The sequence below is a fragment of the Hylobates moloch genome, unplaced genomic scaffold (assembly GCF_009828535.3).
Source record: "Hylobates moloch isolate HMO894 unplaced genomic scaffold, HMol_V3 SCAFFOLD_7, whole genome shotgun sequence".
Lineage (NCBI taxonomy): Eukaryota > Metazoa > Chordata > Mammalia > Primates > Hylobatidae > Hylobates > Hylobates moloch.
In genome coordinates this window covers 115,034,955-115,055,423 of record NW_026652282.1, presented here as the reverse complement: position 1 = coordinate 115,055,423, position 20,469 = coordinate 115,034,955, and the positions used below count along the sequence as shown (strand labels likewise).

Here is a 20,469-nt window from a genome sequence, read left to right as displayed (position 1 = left end):
CAAAGATTAGTCATAACGTAACAAGACTGATTAAGACTGATGGAGATGGGGAAGGAGGCTATAGAAGACCAAAAAGATAAATCATACCAACTCTAAGTACATGCTTTGACTCTAAGCAGCAATGTATTAAAGGCTGGCCAGTTATACTGGCAGAAGCTATACTGACTAGAATGAAGTCCTAGTGTAAACCATCAATCAATCAATCAATCACTTTTGTTGAGTAAAAGTCTAAATTTTGTGTTTAAACAAGTCTTTAATTCAAGCAAGACTTTAACAAGTTAAAAGGAGCTTATGGGTAGGAAGTAATGTTATGATGTATGGGCATAAAGGGTTTTAATGGGATAGGGAAAATGTCTATAATAATACTTAAATGGCTGCCCAATCACCTACAGGATTGATGTAAACATGGAAAAGGTCAAAAACTTGGGTCACTCAAATAGATGATTAATGGAGAGGATGAGGTTGAAAGTTAAATGTAGATAAGTGGTCTTATTCTCAATAAAAATGTGAATATAAGGCGAGTTTCTATAAAGACGGACAGGACTCATTCATGAAACAGCAAAAACTGGACATTTGTTCTAATCTTTGAAGAGTATGAAAAATTCCTGTTTTAAAGGAAAACAGTAACTCACAGGAAATACCAACCCAACATAAAATCAGAAATAACAGTCTGAAGTAATAAAAATCAAACGTTTGCACAATCAAATTATGAATGAAATTCACTTGTAAAAATCACACTGATTTTGTTTCATCCACAGTGTCAATGTTGTGATGCATTTCAATTGTGTGACACAGGCAGAGTGACTGTGGATCAAAAGTGGTTTCTGGTGCGACTTACTCTCTTGAGTATACCTGCACTCCCCTTTCTTAAGTGTGTTTAAAAAAAAAAAAAAAGTGGTTTCTTCAATTCGCCAATGCTCTAGCTCTCCATGTGCTTTCTAGGAAACAAGTGTTAACCCACCTTATTTGTCAAACCTAGCTCCAAAGGACTTTTGACTCCCCCCAAACTGATGTAGCTCAAGAGAGGGTATCTGTCACCAGTGAGTATGTATAGTGAAAAAAGTATCCCAAGTCCCAACAGCAATTCCTAAAAGGAGTTTATTTAAAAAACCACACACACCTGTAAAATAAGTATATATCCTCCAAAGTGACTAGTTTTAAAAAAGACAGTATTGGCTTTGATGTAAAGTACTAGTGAATATGTTAGGAAAATCTCACCGTAACCAACTGAAATGAACGCAAGTATGGTTTGCAGAGATTTGAAGAAAATATAAGAAAACCTACTGTTGCCACTAAAAAGAATCATATATTAAATATACTCACACAATAGCTCTTCAGTCTGATAAAATCTACAGTCATAGGAATGGATCTATCACTATTTCTATTCAGTGCTTTGATGTAATCCAGCAGGTCAGCAAAGAATTTATAGCCCCCCTTGAGCACACAGAGGGCTACAATGTGATGGCCTCCCATCTCCTTCATCACATCTCGAGCAAGACGTTCAGTCCTACAGAAATAAAATCAGGAATTTAACAGAAAGTTTCATACATTAAACTTTATAACAAACACCTCTTAGTCATTAAACTTCCACACCAGCCTGGGCAATATAGTGAGACCCCATCCCTGCAAAAAAAAAAAAAAAAAAATTAGCCAGGCATGGTAGCATGTACTTGTAGTCCCAGCTACTTGAGAGGTGAGGTGGGAAAATCACTTTAGTGCAGGATGTTGAGGCTGGAGTGAACTGTGATTGTGCCACTGCACTCCAGCCTGGACAATACAGCAAGACCTTGTCTCAAAAAAAATGCATTAAAATTTTTTTTTAAATCTTCCACGTAACACATCCTTTGTCCCCATGTTTCGTAAGGTAAAAAATTTGATACCTTCAAAAAAACCAAGCATACCACTGACATAATTTTTTTTAAATGCAAATAAAAGCAAGATACCATTTTCACCTATTAGACTGGCAGGTTCTGATTAAATGAAATTTCTTGGATAATATACAATATTAAAAGAGACTGTAGAAACTGGGCCAGTGGCTCATGCCTGTAATCCCAGCACTTTGGGAGGCTGGGTAACATGGCGAACCCTGTTTCTACAAAATAAAAATATTAGCTGGGAGTGGTGGCGCACACCTATAGTCCCAGCTACTCAGGAGGCCGAGGTGGAAGGATCGCTTGAACCCAGGAGGTTGAGACTGCAGTGAACTGTGATCATTCTGCTGCACTGCACCCCAGCCTGGGCAACAGAGACCTTGTCTCAAAAAAAAAAAAAAAAAAAAAAGAGAGACAAATTGTGAAGAGAAAGGCACTCTCATATAACATCAGGAGTATAAAATGATTCAACTTCTTAGAGGATAATTTGGCAATACCAAAATATTCAATAAACTCTTTCCCCTTGACCCAGAAATTCCACTTGAATAAAGCTGAACAAGTACCAAACATGTAAAAGAATGTTTCTTCTAGTACAGTCTGTAAGAACAAAATAGTGTCTATCAATAGTGGACTGGTTAAATCAGTTATGGTATCTCCATAGATAGAATGCTATGCAACCTTTAAAATATGTTAGATAGCTTTAGACGCACTAATATTAAAAGTGTCCAATAACATTTAAAACTATACTCATATGTTAAAATATAAATGTATATATGCACATTTGCATATAGTATACATGCATAGCCAGTGCTTGGGAAGAAACGTGTACAGAAGGCTGAGAGAACTTTAGTCTTCTTGTTTATGGCCTCCATATTTAGAATATTTTATAACACAAATATTTTGATATTATAATTTTAAAATAAAAACACAGAATAGCCAGACATACAAGGCAAGCATTCAATACCAGGTAAGGTTTTTCACTGTAATTGACTTAATGGAAAATTTTCAAGCTAGATGTGCATAATAATAAAAATCTGACCTTGCCTTCATGTGATTCAGCCCCAGCCCATTACCCTGTTTAGGACTGAGAAATGCAAGACTCTGGCTAGAGTTCCTTCTTCCATCTCCCTTCAATGTTTACTTTGTTCTGGTCCCTACAGAGTCCCACTATACCACAACTGATACTAAGTAATTAGTAAGGCCCTCCTCTTTTATTTTTAATAAAGAAGATTTTAGAAAGCATCAATTATTTAATAAGTTGGCCTAGTTTATGTTCAAATAGCAAGTACTCAGAACAGCTGCTGACATTTGAAATTAACACAAGAAAAAGTAAAAAACCTCATTTTAAGATCTTACTTACCTGTCCATAATTAGTCCATGAGGAATAAACACCCTTTCCAAATCCTCAGCATAATGATTAGGTATGCAAAATAAATCAAGGTCATAACCTGGTTCATCATCACTAATCTGAAAAAGAAATTTAGCTGTTTCAATGAGAGCATTACAGGATACAAACATTTGATTGGATTTAGATGTTAAAAAATAACCTTAGTCTATCAGAGAAATTTAGGTATAACATGATATTAGTAACTGTTAACTTTGTAGGTATGATAATGAATTATATAAGAAAACAACAGGCCAGGTGGGTTGGTTCACACCTGTAATCCCAGCACTTTGGGAGGCTGAGGCAGGCAGACTGCCTGAGCTCAGGAGTTCGAGACCAGCCTGGGCAACACGGCGAAAACCCATCTCTACTAAAAATACAAAAAAAATTAGCCGGGTATGGTGACACATGCCTGTAGTCCCAGCTACTTGGGAGGCTGAGGCACAAGAATCACTTGAACCTGGGAGGCAGAGGTCACAGTGAGCTGAGATGGCGCCATTGCACTCCAGCCTGGGGGACAAGAGCGAGATTTCGTCTCAAAAAAAACAAACAATCAAACAAAAAAAATATAGATATAACTATATGTCTTAGTCATCTTAGTCAAGAATGTAGAAGTAAAGTGATATGATATGGAATTTCCTTTAGGTCACAAAGAAAAAAAGAAAAATTTTAAAGAGCTAAGACAAATGCAGCAAAATCTTAATATTTAATAATATTCTAAACACAAGTGATGAACATACGGGTATTCATTATACTATTCTCTCCACTTTTGAGTTATGTTTGAAAATTCAGTAAAACAAATTTTAACACACTGTGGTCTAACAAGATAAAATATCACACTGAACAGGAAAAACTGGCATGGTGTAGTGGCTCACACTTGTAATTCCAGTGCTTTGGGAGGCTGAGACAGGAGAGTTGCTTGAGGCCAGGAGTTCAAGACCGACATGGGGAATGTAGCAAGACCCCGTCCCTACAAAAAACTTTTTAAAAATTTGCCAGGTATGGTGGTGCATACCTGTAGTCCCAGCTACTCGGAAGGCTGAGGCAGAAGGAATCACTTGAGCCCAGGAGTTTGAGGCTGCAGTGAGCTACGATCATACCACAGCACTCCAGCATGGACAACAGAGTAAGACCCTATCTCAAAAACAAAACAAAACAAAACAAAACAACAACAACAAAAAAAACCACAAGAAAAACTGCTGGCTGATGCAGCGGCTCATGCCTGTAATCCCAGTATTTTGGGAGGCCCAGGTGGGCGTATCATCTGAGGTCAAGAGTTAGAGACCAGCCTGGCCAACATGGTGAAACTCCATCTCTACTAAAAATACAAAAATTAGCCAGGCATGTGGCACGCGCCTGTAGTCCCAGTTACTGGGGAGGCTGAAGCAGGAGGATCACCTGAGCCCGGGAGGTGGAGATTGCAGTGAGCCAAGATCACACCACTGCACTCCAGCCTGGGTGACACAGCAATACCCTACCACAAAGTAAAAAAGAAAAAGAAAAGAAAAACTGCTGTTCCCCCTACCCCAATCCCAAATCTAAACAGCCTCTCTCATCTCACAGTAGGGGGGAAAAATCACCCAAAAAAGCTAAGTGATCTTTTGAAAACCCAAACTCTTAGAAGTCTAAGATTATTACAGTCAACTCATGAAGTGTCATCACAAAAGATACTCTAATATTATTTAAGCAGAACCACATATTGGTTGTCTTGGTATGTCTAGCCCCTGGCATACAAAATATTTAATAACACTGATATGGTACCTGTGATGTGAAAATGTACTATGAGTACAGCTTTATAAATACTATATATGTACCTATATGCAGAAAAAAATACAACAAAACCATAAAAGCAATTACCTTTGAAAGAAGAGTTACAGCAATTTTATTTAGTTCTTTATTGCTTTGCTATATATTCTAAATTTTTTTCAATGAATATATACCACTTTTTAAAAAAATTCAATGGTCTTTCTTGTAAATTATCTTTGGCAGCATATGTTTTTATATATACATATAAAACGTATGGGAAATTTTTAAAGGATACATTAAATTAAAGCAAAATATACAAACAAAAAATCAGAATACAAAAAGATACAAAGATTGGGAAGGGAGGGAGGGAGTAAGGAGGAAGGGTGGGTGGGTATAGAGAAATATACCAAATAATGGTAAGAAGTGGGGTCTTGACACTTTCTACACTTTTAAATAAAAAATTTTTTTTCTCTTTTTTTTTTTTTTAGAGACGAAGTCTCGCTATGTTGCCTAGGCTGGTCTTGAACTCCTGGGATCAAGTGATCCTCCTGCCTCAGCCTCCCAAGGTGCTTGGATTACAAGTGTGAGCCACCACGCCTGGTCACTTTCTACACTTTAATATTTGTTTTTTTTTTTCATTTTCAATGTCATTTTTATTAGTTAATTTATAATACCCATTCACCATTATATTCAAAGTCTATTTGAAGAAATAAACCAGAAAGAATGAAATACTCTAGCTCACATGCTATTCAATACTAAATTACCTTTCAAATCACATTCAAGAAGCTGATGATATAAGCTTTGGCAGTTTCCAAGAAATATTGGTCAAACCGTAATTAAATCTCAATATATCAGTTAGTACCTATTGAGCATCTCCTTTTACAACCTAAGCATTGTATTAGGTGCTTAAGTACAAGCAGCTTGACTTTTAATACATTTAAAAATACATATTTAAGACTTAAAATCTTATTTATGGAATTCAGTTATATTTTGAGGTTTCCGGTGCTGAGAAATTTGAGATTTGTGTTGTCTTTCAGTCCCCAAAGCTCAGTTCTGAGTCTTCAGACTTTGGTGGAACTTCATGTATTGTCAGGTTGGCCCGTAATACCTGTGGGACAACTTCAGCCCCTGTGCACATGGCCAGGAGGCTGGCTGCAAACATTTTCAGGTAGATGGACCAGGACATGCCCCTAGTCATGGCCAGGTGGAGGCATAGTGCTATACAGCGGGCAGAAGTCAATATTGATTTGTTTTTAAACAAACATGTACTACTTTCATAAGCAGAAAAAATTTCTATTCTTGGGGGAAAAGATTATGTCAGATCCTCTAGGATTAAATGCTGATGCATCTGCTAAACCTTCACATCGTATCAGAACATATTTACTATAGAAAGAATGAAAATGGGACATTTGTGTGTCACCTATGTGAACATTCCAAAAATATTTTACAACAAGTATTTTATAAATTTTATGAACTGAAATTTAGTTCAAGTTTTGGGAAAATACAAACCTTGATATTATAAAAATGATACAATATGTATTCATTTCAGGCTCATCAGAATATATCTGTTATCACTTGACAAGAATGAAAATGCACCATTTTGTAGTGCTTTAAAATCAGGAAGATCCAGAGTACTAAAAACGACTTCTTCCTTGAAGCTTACTCACCAACTTCCTCCCAGTTACTCACTGCTTCTGCCACAAGCATAAACTAGGACCCAGCCAGAACTCCTTGAAATATACACTTATAATGACTACTGCATCTATCAAAATGGTTCAGTGCCTGGCTACAGGTTCTGCAGATGGACTAAGAATTTGAAAAGTCTTCTTTATTTCAAATGAAGCCAATGTGAATTCTGCCCAGAGTTCATTCCAGATATGCAGTCTAAGAATACATACAGATCAGCAGAGATGTATTCTAAAATAGGAATTCTGTCAATATAACAAATTGATTTCCAATCAAAACAGATTTACATACCATATTTATGTCAAGAAGTTGTTTTGTTTGTTTTATTGTATCCTAGATTTTGTTTTTTTGAAAGATTTATGGTTTAAGCATAAAAAAATTATCAATACAACTCTTCCCAAAAGGCATAAACAAAAATTCATAAAACTTGCATCACTTGAGATACTTTAGGTATGAATTCACAACTTTGTTACAACTTACTATATATATATATTTGGGTATATTGGGGGGATTCTAATTTAAGAAATGCATACTTGGCTATAGACAGACAGTTGTCAGAACTTGGCAGTGGGTACATGCAGGTTCATTATACTAAGTCTACTTGTAGATGTTCAAAATGTATCATAATACAAGGCCGGGCGAGGTGGCTCACGCCTGTAATCCCAGCATTCTGGGAGACTAAGGCAGGAGGATTGCTTGAGGTCAGAAGTTCGAGAGCAGCCTGGGCAACAGAGCAAAACCCTGTCTCTAAAAAGAAAAAAAATAATTTTTTACAAAATAAAAACAAAATGTATCATCAGACGAAATTAAATAAGAGGCAATTCGTTTAAATGACAACTTTTCCCAGCTTGACATTTAACAAAAAGTCGAAGTCCTCTTAATTCATATTTAATGATCAAATATCAAATACTAATTCTTTTTTTTTTGAGACGGAGTCTCGCTCTGTCGCCCAGGCTGGAGTGCAGTGGTGCGATTTTGGCTCACTGCAAGCTCCGCCTCCCGGGTTCACGCCATTCTCCTGCCTCAGCCTCCCGAGTAGTTGGGACTACAGGCACCCACCACCACGCTCGGCTAATTTTTTTGTATTTTTTTAGTAAAGACGGGATTTCACCGTGTTAGCCAGGATGGTCTCGATCTCCTGATCTCATGATCCGCCCGCCTCGACCTCCCAAAGTGCTGGGATTACAGGCGTGAGCCACCGCGCCAGGCCATCAAATACTAATTCTTAAATGGTAAGGACCCACTATTCAGAACCTGTATCCTTATCACTAATATGCAAATATTTATTGAATACTTACTATGTTATGCATACTAGAGAGAGTTAGATAAATTTGATACAGCTACCCTCACAGAACTTACAGTGTAATAGATGGCATGACATGTACATGAGCAACCGTGAACAGTGTTAAACTGCTATTTAAAAAAAAAGACGGCTGGGCGCTGTGGCTCATGCCTGTAATCCCAGCACTTTGGGAGGCCAAGGCAAGTTGATCACTCGAGGTCAAGAGTTCGAGACCAGCCTGGCCAACATGGTAAAACCCTGTCTCTACTAAAAATACAAAAAAAAATTAGCCAGGCATGGTGGCACAGGCCTGTAATCCCAGCTACTAGGGAGGCTGAGACAGGAGAACTGCTTGAATCCAGGAGGCAGAGGTTGCAGTGAGCCGAGATCGCACCACTACACTCCAGCCTGAGTGACAGAGCGAGACTCCGTCTAAAAAAAAAAAAAAGATACAGGTTAAGTGTTATGGTAGTTTAAGAGAGAACTCAAACTCTGTCTCAGAAGCCTCACTTGCATGTGGACCACTGATATGAAATAATATAAATAGGTATAATTCAATAAATAGGAACCTCAGTTTTAATCATCCCAAACACCAAAACTTCCTATTAAACAGGTCCAATAAACTCAATCTCTATAAGAGCTAGACAGAAATCTACTTGGTGGCCTATAATCTTATTATCCCTTCCTTGTCCCATCTGATATTAATTAACCCCATCTAATATGGATTAGTTAACAATCCAGTGGCTGCTTTGACAGGAACAGTTGGAGGGAGTTGGGGATTGCAACATATTCAATTATACAAAAATGCATTCAGCATCTACCTTGATTAAGGCACTGTGCAATAGAATTTGCAGGAGAGCACAAGGATGACTATAAATTTACAACCCTTAAAGAGCTTATAGCTGGGTGTGGTGGCTCATGCCTGTAAATCCCAGCACGTTGGGAGGCTGAGGTGGGTGGCTCACCTGAGGCCAGAAGTTCAAGACCAGCCTAGCCAACATGGTGAAACCCAGTCTCTACAAAAAATAAAAAATTAGCCGGGTGTGGTGGCACGTGCCTGTAGTCCCAGTTACTTGGGAGGCTGAGGCAGGAGAATCGCTTGAACCTAGGAGGTGGAGGCTGCAGTGAGCCGAGATTGTGCCACTGCACTCCACTCCAGCCTGGGCGACAAGAGTGAGACTCCATCACAAAAAAAAAAAAAAAAAAAAAAAAAGATCTTATAATCCAGTGGGAAAGGCATATATACATACAACTAACTGTATAGCATAATAAAGCTCATAATCTGTACCAAAATCTAATTCGACAAGCCCACAAACTTGTGATTTACCAAAAACAGTTATATATACACAAAAAGTAAACCTACAACCCAAAGTTACCCAGCACCAATGATTCTCTCCCTAAGCAGTATCAAGTTTAAAGCAGTGATTACATTCTACTGCCTAGATTGTAAACTGAGTAAAGGAGACCAGCACCTTTCTGCCACTGAACTAGCACAGCTGTCTAAACCAACAAGGCAATGGCAGTGCCCAACTTTCTGTATGAATGTAAGTCACATCTGTTTTATTATTTGTGACTTGGTGTTGCATGTGGTTATTATCAACACCTTCGGAAAGAACAACTACCTGCTCATGCTGCCATAACAAAATACCACAGACTGAGTGACTTAACAGAAACTTATTTCTCACAGTTTTAGAGGCTGGGAAGTCCCAAATTAAGGTATCTGCAAGGTAAGTTTCAATCTGAGGCCTCTTCTTTGGCTTGAAGGTCTTCTAACTGTGTGCTCACATGACCTCTTCTAGCAAGCTCTCTGGTGTCTTTTTTTTTTTTTTTTTTTTGAGACAGAGTCTTGCTCTGTCACCCAGGCTGGAGTACAGTGGCACAATCTGGGCTCACTGCAACCTCCACCTCCCGGGTTCAAGCGATTCTCGTGCTTCACCCTCCCGAGTAGCTTGGATTATAGGAGCCCGCTACCACACCCAGCTAATTTTTGTATTTTTAGTAGAGACGGGGTTTCACTACATTGGCCAGGCTGGTCTCGAACTCCTGATCTTGTGATCCACCCACCTTGGCCTCCCAAAGTGCTAGAATTACAGGTGTGAGCCACTGCGCCCAGCCTGGTGTCTTTTCTTATAAGGGCACTAATCCAATCAGACCTGGGCCCAACCCTCCTGACTTCTTCTAACTGTAATTACCTTCCAAAGGCCCTGTCTCCAAATACCATCACACTGGGGGTTAGGACTTCAAAAAAGGTATGGGGGGTGGGGGAGGACATAAATGCTCAGTCCATAACAAGCACCCAACATAAAAATGGCTAGAAGAGATCACAAAAAAAGGTCCTGTATGGCTTCGGGGAAGGGCTCAACCCCAAAATATCTGAGAGCTATAGAGGGGCCTAGAAGTGGTAAACGAATGAGAAAATGTGGTTACTCTCCAGATCTGCCTTTCCCAAATATGGCCATTTCTGGCTGAACCAGAAATCAAAGGACAGGTTATTAATTACTAGCTCTAAGTTACTTACCATTTGCTGAGACAGTTCAGAAATCTGACTGCATCTCCTCAGAGATCTAGAACACAGTTCTCAAATTCTAACTTACTTGTGAATGATAAAAATCGCTACAGGTACTTTTATTAATATGAAAGAGTATTGAGAAATTACCTTTCATTCTGACTTTTATCTAGAATGAAAATCAATACTTTTGCTATAATTGATTACTGAAATAATTTTACTTTCCAGTAAAACTGGCATTACAATTTTTTTTAATTTTTAAAACTTCATAATTTTTTGCCAGAATGGCCCATGTAAACATACAAATTACTAATAATTATGCATGTCACATCTGTAATAATGGCCTTCATGTAAACATTTTTGTGGTTTACACATAAAATCTCTAATTACAAAGCTATATTATCTAAAATTACAGTAAGCAAGAAAATTAATCCAAGCTAAGACAATACTTGCAACATCAATTCATCATCTGTGACAAGGATTGCTTAAGTCTCCTTGTGGTTAAAAAGGAAAAAAAAAAAAGACATGTTGGCCGGATGCGGTGGCTGACACCTGTAATCCCAGCACTTTGGGAGGCTGAGGTGGGCGGATCACCCCTGCCCTGCCCAACATGGTAAAACCCCGTCTCTACTAAAAATACAAAAATTAGCTGGGCGTGGTGGCGGGCACCTGTAATTCCAGCTACTCAGGAGGCTGAGGCAGGAGAATTGCTAGAACCCAGGAGGCAGAGATTGCAGTGAGCTGAGATCGCGCCATTGCACTACAGTCTGGGCAACAAAAGTGAAACTCCATCTCCAAAAAAAAAAGACGATGTTCGTGGGTCCAAACAAGACTTAATGGAAGTGAGTCTAAAAATGAGCTATGTGGGCCAGGCGTAGTGGCTCACACCTGTAATCCCAGCACTTTGGAAGGCCGAAGCAGGCAGATCATGAGGTCAGGAGATGGAGACCATCCTGGCCAACACAGTGAAATCCTGTCTCTACAAAAATTAGCTGGGCCTGGCTGGGTGCGGTGGCTCACGCTTGTTAATCCCAGCACTTTGGGAGGCCGAGGTGGGCGGATCACAAGGTCAGGAGATCGAGACCACGGTGAAACCCCGTATCTACTAAAAATTTAAAAAATTAGCCGGGCGTGGTGGCAGGCGCCTGTAGTCCCAGCTACTCGGAGAGGCTGAGGCAGGAGAATGGCTGAACCTGGGAGGCGGAGCTTGCAGTGAGCTGAGATCGCGCCACTGCACTCCAGCCTGGGCGACAGAGCGAGACTCGTCTCAAAAAAAAAAAAAAAAAAAAAAATTAGCTGAGCGTGGTGGCGCCTGCCTGTAATCTCAGCTACTCGGGAGGCTGAGGCAGGAGAATCGCTTGAACCAGGGAGTCGGTGGCTGGAGTGAGCCGAGATTGCACCACTGCACTCCTGCCTGGTGACAGAGCGAGACTCCGTCTCAAAAAAAAAAAAAAAAAAAAAAAAAAAAAAAATGAGCTATGTGAATTAAAAGAGGTACAACAATAGATAAACCACATTTTATTTTATTCCTAGTAATCAGTAACATTTCCAAACTTCTGGAATGGGCAGAAATTGCTAGTTGGCATATTTTTACCTTTTATATTCAGATACATTAAAATTCTCAAAAAAAAACCTCAAAGCAGATGATCTGCCATCTCCTTGGATAATTTGTGTTAACTCAGGATAACAGAAAACCAAAATTATGAGTTACTGATGCAATATTCCTAAATGTAAAAATAATTAAAGCTAATAGTAGATTCATCTCCCAATTTCATATCAGTCTTACAAATAAACTACATATATAACTTGCTTGTCTTCCCTTCTGAGGGATAAAGCTGTTAGAAGAATTAAAATCAGCATTCTTGACTATTCAACCAACGGAGGGATAAATTATTACCCATTCTAGGGACATGGGCTCATAACTACTATAAGTGTAAGGACATGAATTTACCCAATATTACAATTTTTCCTTTTATTAGTGTGCACAGTGGAAGAATAGACATGTTCACTCTGGACAAAAAAAAAATTATACTTATCAGTTATCAGAAGCACAATGCTGAAGACAGTAGTTCCATAACAATTTGAAGTATGTGATTGAACTAGTAAATTATCTTAGTAGTAGTGAATTATTGTAAATGTTAGTAATTTGGCAGCCACTGGGCAGGAAAATAAGAATTGAGGCTCAATATTGATATTAATGGTGGTGATTGACACATAAATTTTATCAAATCTACACAACATAAAATTACAGAAAGGTAGAAGAGTATACCAGTATAACTTCAATATATCTTCACTACGAGGGAGTAAAATGACATGGCCTAGTTACTATCTAATGAACTTCAGAAAAGTAAAAGAAAACTCCAAGGCACCTCTTCTCTGCTGATCTGGTTGGTCCTTTTCCTACCTTTTGCAATACCCAGATACAAACAATGGATAGAAAACAAAGTAGACTTGTAGTATGCAGGTCACAGTGCTAAATTCACAGAAAGAAACCCCTGAACTGAACTGCTCTATTTCCTGGTGGTCACAAAGAGTAATTCTGGTTTACACCTACAGACTGATGTCAATCTACACCCTGTTGATAACAGTGTGGCCAAGGACAAAAAAAGTGCTCCGTTTTACCAATTCTGTAAAAAATTATTGGCAGGGTAAGCTCGGCTAGGGCAGGATTACATTTCTAGGACTACCATCCCTGAAATTTAGAAGATATTATATCCACATAAAATATATCTTTCACATTAATTTGCAAAAATCTAAAAGCTTTTTCTTAGCTCAAGTGTGTCCAAGTTTACCCTGGCAGTTTAAAACGATAGTTACAAGCAGCATGGGTTGTATCAGACACATTTGAGGGCCAATTTCATGTAAATGATATTGGGCAAGTTACTTCAACTATCTGTGCCTCCAAGGTCATACTAGTGTTTATTTACCTAAAGGGTACCTGTTATGTAACTTTAGGGTGTTTACATTAGATAATGCCTGCAAAATATTTACTTCAACGCCTAAAACATAGTTAAGTATTCAATAAATATCTACTATTGTCACTACTAACTTAAAAGTTTAGAGATTAAGAGCAGAATCTGGGGTGAGACAAACTTAGGTTCAAATCCTAGTATTGTTGGGTAATCTTGGGCAAGTTACTTAACCTCTCTGATTTGCATAATTTAAAAAATTAGTTAATATACATAACGGGGCTTAGAAGAGTATCTAGCACATAGCACCACTGAAGCATTTGTTATTGCTAACATGCAAACAATTTAAGGGAAGGAAATTTTTTAAAAAGGAAGAGGGATTTGCAAACTAAAAACAATGAGTATCTTATGTTAAAAGAAAACTAACAGCCAGCCAGCTCTAGCAATAATTAAATTCAATGTATACTGGGGCAGGTATCACACCCCAAAGCTAAAAGCATCTACCTAGGCCAGGCACGGTGGCTCATGCCTGTAATCTCAGCACTTTGGGAAGCAGGGGCGGACAGATAGCTTGAGCTCAGGAGTTCAAGACCAGCCTGGACAACATGGCAAAACACCATCTCTACAAAAAATACAAATATTAGGCCGGACGCAGTGGCTCACGCCTGTAATCCCAGCACTTTGGGACGCCGAGGCGGGTGGATCACCTGAGATCAGGAGTTCGAGACTAGCCTGGCCAACATGGTGAAACCTCGTCTCTATTAAAAATACAAAAAATTAGCCAGGCATGGTGGCGGGCGCCTGTAATCCCAGCTACTCAGGAGGATGAGGCAGGAGAATCGCTTGAAGCCGGGAGGCAGAGGTTGCAGTGAGCCGAGATCACGCCACTGCACTCCAGCCTGGGCAACAAGAGCGAAACTCCGTCTCAAAAAAAAAATAAATAAATAAAATAAAATACAAATATTAGCCAGGGATGGTGGTGCGCACCTGTAGTCCCAGCTACTCAAGAGACTGAAGTGGGAGAATCCCCTGAGCCTGGGGAGAATCACCTGAGCCCAGGAAGTCGAGGCTGCAGTGAGCAGTGATTGCGCCACTGCACTCCATCCTGGGTGACAGAGTGAGACCCTGTCTCAAAAAAAAGAAATTGGCAGAATTAAGTAAGTTGATGTTTAGAGATGAAAAATCAACATTTTTTTCCTCAGCAACTGAATAAAAACAACAGCTACTACCATTTTTTTAAGTACCTATTATCAGCCTATTTTTTAACTGGTATTACTCGAGAGAGAGCGAGCTGGGTTCGAGACAGAGCTCCTTCTCTTAATAACTGTATGACCTAGGGTATGTCTGTTAGCCTCTCTGAGGCTTCAAAGGTTCCTCATCTGTAAAATGATAATAATCATACCATCGCTACAGGACTGTTTTGAAGACTAATTAGGACTATGTATGTAAACATGATGATGGCTATTATTACTATTCCCTGCCAGGGACCACGCAAGGGTTGTTTATTCACAAAGACTGTCTTATAATCTTCTCAATAACTCCAGGAGGTAGCCAGCATCTCAGATACACATAAAATGACTTAAGTCCAGAGAGGGGAAGTAAGTTGCCCACAGCCACACAACTAGTAAATAGCCCAAACAAGCTGGATTCCCAGTCAGACTCCGTTAATAGCACCGCTCTTTACCTTAAGTCATTACAATGCCTAATATGAAATAGAATCGCTTCTTTCTTAGGGCTCAAGTGGTTAATTATTTAATGTATTCATTCAACAAACCACCATCGAGGACCTCTTACAAGCCAAGTACTGTGCTATGTGCTAGAGTTACCGCGGTGATTCCTGCCCTTAAAAAGTTTTAGTGGGAGAAACAACAGGTAACCAGGTCATTGCTAAAACAACAAAAATAATCATAATAAAGCAGGCTAAAGCATTTAACTGGCAGGGGTTTTGACTATTTTAGCAAGCATGATCAGAACGGTTGAGGAGGGAGGCCAGCGGCTTGGCCGGTTCAACAAACAAGAAAAAACCAATGAGGGTGGAGCCAAGATACCAGACGCTGATTACGGTTAAGAATGTTCTTGAAGGTAAGGACCAGATTCTCATTTTCTATATCCTGGGGCATCGGTCAGCATGGAATCCGGATTCCAGCACGTGTGAATTTCGGCTTGAAATGACCTAATGCCTTTTCCCTAGTTCCTTCGTGTGTCAAATACGCACGGTTACCGCTACCAGAACTGTAGTGGGGCTTCAATGAGGCCATGCGTATCTCCATAAAGATGAACTACAGTGTGTGCAAAACTAAAGGCAAAACCTGGTCCCCACACGCCCTCCCAGGTGGTCGCTTTCCGTACCGAGGCCCCTCCAGAGGTACCCCGAGAACCTCACCATCGCACCCCAAACTTCCAGGGAAGGGCCTCTCCCGAGAAAGCCCCCACGCCCCCACCCCGCGCCATCATTCCCGAATCTGCCCTCGGCTCCTCCCCGCAGCACGCTCGCAGGCGGCACATGTCAACCAAAACGCCATTTCCACCTTCTCTTCCCACACGCAGTCCTCTTTTCCCAGGGCTCCCCCGAGGAGGGACCCACCCCAAACCCCGCCATTCCGTCCTCCCTGCCGCCCTCGCGTGACGTAAAGCCGAACCCGGGAAACTGGCCGTCCCCGCCTGCGGGGTTCCCCGGGCCCGGCCGCCCGAGCCCGCACTGCGGACCCCGCGCCTCAGGGCCCGGCCGCCACCTGCCGCGTGGGCCTGAACCGGCCAGGGCCGGCAGGCCGAGCTGCTCACCACGACGCCAGGGCTGCGGGTCGCCATAACGGAGCCGGCCGGCGCGCGGGCTGACTGCTCAGGAGGAGGAAGCCGGTGGCGGAGCAGAGAAGGAGGCGGAGGCGCAGCAAGAGGCGGCGCCGCGCGGGAAAGCCGAGAGCTTCGCCCGAGGGCTCGTCGCAGCCGCTTGAAGCTGAGGAGAAGCAGGCCCCGCCCTCTCCCCGCCCCGCCCCGCCCCGCAGGCCCCGCCCCCGGCCCCGCCCGCGCGCCTACGCCGGCGCCTACCAGTTTGCAGGCTCACTAGGTAGCCGTGGTAATTTTCTCCCAAAAGAAGCGGAGGCTCCCCCAGCGAAGCCCCTTTCCCTCCCCACTCAGTCTCCTATTCAGAGGGCGCCCAGATTCCCAAACCTACAGCCGTCCGCGTTGCTTCATGGCGGCCGTAAACCGGGCCCCGGCTCTTCGGGTTCCAGTCACCGCGTGACTCCTTGGACCAGACGTCCCATTCCCAAGACCTTGCATTACCTGTGGCTTCCATTTTCCTGACTCTTGGCCCAGTGCTTCCCCAAACCCTTAACTGGTTGTAACAGTTGAGACCTAGAGCCCTAGAGTCACCCAGATCAGGGTACACATCTGAGAGGACACTTAACTGCTCTGTAGTTTTGTACAAATCAGACTCTGAACCTCTATTTTTGCCTCACTAAAATGAGCATATTAGCCCGGCGCGGTGGCTCACGCCTGTAATCCCAGCACTTTGGGAGGCCGAGGCAGGTGGATCACCCAAGATCAGGAGTACGAGACCAGCCTGGCCAACATGGCGAAACCCCATCTCTACTAAAAATGCAAAAATTAGCTGGGCGTGGAGGCGGGCGCCTGTAATCCCAGCTACTCCGGAGGCTGAGGCAGCAGAATCGCTTGAACCCGGGAGGCGGAGGTCGCACTGAGCCGAGATCGCACCACTGCACTTCAGCCTCCGCGACAGAATGAGACTCCGTCTCAAAAATAAATAAAAATAAAAATAAATTAAAAATAAATAAAAATTAAAAAATAAAATGAGCATATTAACAATACATAAATAGGATCATTTTGAGTATTAGAGGAATATAGGTATGCGTGTGTGTATGTATATATATATGCACTTAGGACAGTACACAGTCAGCAAATGGGAACTACTGCTATTACTACTGATCTTTATTTTTGCCTACGCAAGTTCTTATATTGAATCTGAAAACAAAAATATGTTCCCCTGCTAATTAATTCTCAGATAGGTCAGATAAGCAAGCAACAGTTGCTCCAGCAACACCATTTCTTATATACTCAACGCTATAGCTCCAGCATCCACCACAGTGCCCAGCACATAGTTGGTGGCCTCCCTCTTATTAAGGATGCTGAGGGGTATGTGATGGCAGGAGAGTTATAAAACTAGGCAAGTCATTGAGCATCTCTGGACCTCAGTCTCTTCATCTAAAAAATGAGAATAATAAGCCTGGGTAACATGGTGAGACTCAGTCTCTACAAAAATGAAAAATTAGCTGGGCCTGGTGATGTGCCTGTAGCCCCAGCTACTTGGGAGGCTGAGGTGGGAGGATGGCTTGAGCCCAGGAGGTCGAGGCTGCAGTGAGCCAAGATCGTGCCACTCCACTCCAGCCTGGGCAACAGAGAAATATCCTGTCTCAAGAAAAAAAAAAGAGAGAGAGAGAGAGAGAGAATAATAACTACTGCCATGAAGAGTTTTACGAGAATTGTAAAAATCATTTATGTAAAGTACCTCATATAGTATTTGCCACGTAATAGGTGCTCAAGAAACAGTAGCTGTTATAATTTTAGCATGTATGAATTTGTGAAGTCCATACTTCCCTACTTTCCCTGTCTTCCCTCTTTATCCTGGAGAGGCAGCAGGCTATAATGGAAAAGGTACGTATGGGCTTTGGACTGAGTTCAAATCCTGGGTTCCCCACTAACTATTATAGCATTATGACTTTGGGCAAGATCCTTGGTCGCTGCGTGCGTGGTTTCTTATACGTCAAATGAGGTTAATATCTCTGTCACAGAGTGTGGTGAAGATTAAACAAAATAATATATGCAAAAGTGCCTAGCATAGAGCTTGGCTCAATACATGATGATACCAATGTTATGTGTTCCATAATAATTTTGCCTTAAACAGTTCTTCACTTTCTTCTAGCCTCTAAGACTTTTTTTTTTTTTTTTGAGACACAGTCTCGCTCTGCTGCCCAGGCTGGAGTGCAGTTGCATGATCTCAGCTCACTGCAAGCTCTGCCTCCTGGGTTCAAGCAATTCTCCTGCCTCAGCTTCCCAAGTAGCTGGGACTACAGGCATGTGCCACCAGACCTGGCTAATGTTTGTATTTTTAGTAGAAAATGGGGTTTCACCATGTTGGCCAGGCTGGTCTTGAACTCCTGACCTCAGGTGATCTGCCCATCTTGGCTTCCCAAAGTGGTGAGATTACAGATGTGAGCCACCACGCTCAGCCTGCCTCTAAGACTTCTTATCCATTCCCCTGTTGATGGACATTTGGGCAGTTTCCAGGTTTGGGCTATTAGAAATAATGCTACCATGAACATTTTGTACATATCTTTTGGTGAATATATGAATGCATTTCTGTTTGGCACAGAACCTGAAATTCATATTAGAACATTTTCATTACTTATCCTTTTAACAAACATTGTATTCTATCAGGAAGTTAATTCAGAGAACTTCCGGTTATATATTCGTCCCTGGACACATGTGGACTCAGCTACTCAAATTTGTTTCTAAATTAGGTACCCAACAATTCAGAATCCTTCCAGCTTGCCTCTGGCTTGCAGTTCCTTTCTCCAAATCCTGCAGTACCAGATATTCCTGTATTTTAACAGTGGATTTGAAACAAATAATGATAGCCAGATGATTGCAAAAACAAAGAAACAGTACTGTTCTTTCAATCTTGTCATTCTATGTGACAATTTGGACTTTTTATTTGTATTTAAAATGGAAAACAGCAAATACTGCAATCTGCAAGATGTAAGACTTTTTCTTGGTAAGTGAAAATCTGGTTCACATACGAAATGGTTTACTGAGTTTGGACATTATATTTAAAGTGGAAATGTATTCTTTTAAAATATTGTTTTCCCACTACAGACAAAAGCAAGAAAATAATTATTCCTAATTATTATATGATTATTACTGAAAACAATTTTGTCATAGAGGTGAAAAATGTTAAAAAATTATCTACTCTGGACATCCTATATGCTAGGTATGTCACTGTTCTTTACTGGAATATCTGCATGCAGGAAGAAATAAGGAAAGCATGAGTGTAACCTAAGATTCCTCTTCCCAATGCCTTTCCAAAAACAATTTTTTTTTTTTTTTTTTTGAGACAGAGTCTTGCTCTGTCACCTAGGCTGGAGTCCAGCGGTGTGTTCTCAGCTCACTGCAACCTCTGCCTTCCGGGTTCAAGCAATTCTCCTTTCTCAGCCTCCCGAATAGCTGGGACTACAGTTGCACACCACCATGCCCGGCTAATTTTTGTATCTTTAGTAGAGACAGGGTTTCACCATATTGATCAGGCTGGTCTCGAACTCCTGACCTCAGGTGATCTGCCTGCCTCGGCCTCCCAAAGTGCTGGGATTACAGGCATGAACCACTGCACCTGGCCAGAAACAATTTTATAATCGACTTGTTTGAACACAATTATGAATTATTTGTGCGCCACAACCAAGTCCAACTATATTTCTTCTCTAGAAATTTCTTTATTAAGAAGTGTGTTTTTAACCATGGTGCTGTGCTCTGCCAAAATTTGTATTTCTATGAAAAACAATCATCACAAAAATATTTATACTAAATGTTTACTTTTTCAATGAGTTGATAATGGTTTTCTCAATAATTTCAGATGTTTCACTTTCATCAGAATAACTTTCCATAAGCTTTACTTTTTTTTTTTTTTTTTTGATACGGAGTCTCGCTCTGTCACCCAGGCTGGAGTGCAGTGGCGCGATCTCGGCTCACTGCAAGCTCCGCCTCCTGGGTTCACGCCATTCTCCTGCCTCAGCCTCCCCAGTAGCTGGGACTACAGGCACCTGCCACCACACCTGGCTAATTTTTTGTGTGTTTTTTAGTAGAGACGGGGTTTCACCGTGTTAGCCAGAATGGTCTCGATCTCCTGACCTTAGGTGATCTGCCTGCCTCGGCCTCCCAAAATGCTGGGATTACAGACATGAGCCACTGTGCCTGGCCTCCATAAATTTTACTTTTATTCCATAAATGGGGTGTAAAATTGAACCATAATTGGAATTAACTAACATGATGGTTAATTTTTTTTTTTTTTTTTTTTT

At 41.1% G+C, this 20,469-nt stretch overlaps 1 protein-coding gene across 3 annotated transcripts in view; it reads right to left on the bottom strand.

Moving 5' to 3' along the window:
* HPRT1 (hypoxanthine phosphoribosyltransferase 1) overlaps positions 1-16,342 on the bottom strand; it is a 68,587-nt gene extending 52,245 nt beyond the window's left edge. For 2 of the 3 annotated variants that reach the window (XM_058441498.1, XM_032757643.2), the window contains exons 1-3: positions 16,166-16,342; positions 3,232-3,338; positions 1,324-1,507 (exon numbers count right to left, since the gene is read on the bottom strand). In XM_058441498.1, coding sequence (XP_058297481.1) covers positions 1,324-1,507; positions 3,232-3,338; positions 16,166-16,192 — 318 coding nt within the window. In that variant the 5' untranslated portion in view covers positions 16,193-16,342. Of the gene's footprint in view, positions 1-1,323; positions 1,508-3,231; positions 3,339-7,220; positions 7,435-16,165 lie in introns of all 3 variants that reach the window. The other variant, XM_058441499.1, reaches the window with a different exon arrangement.
* Between the last annotated feature and the right edge of the window lie 4,127 nt (positions 16,343-20,469).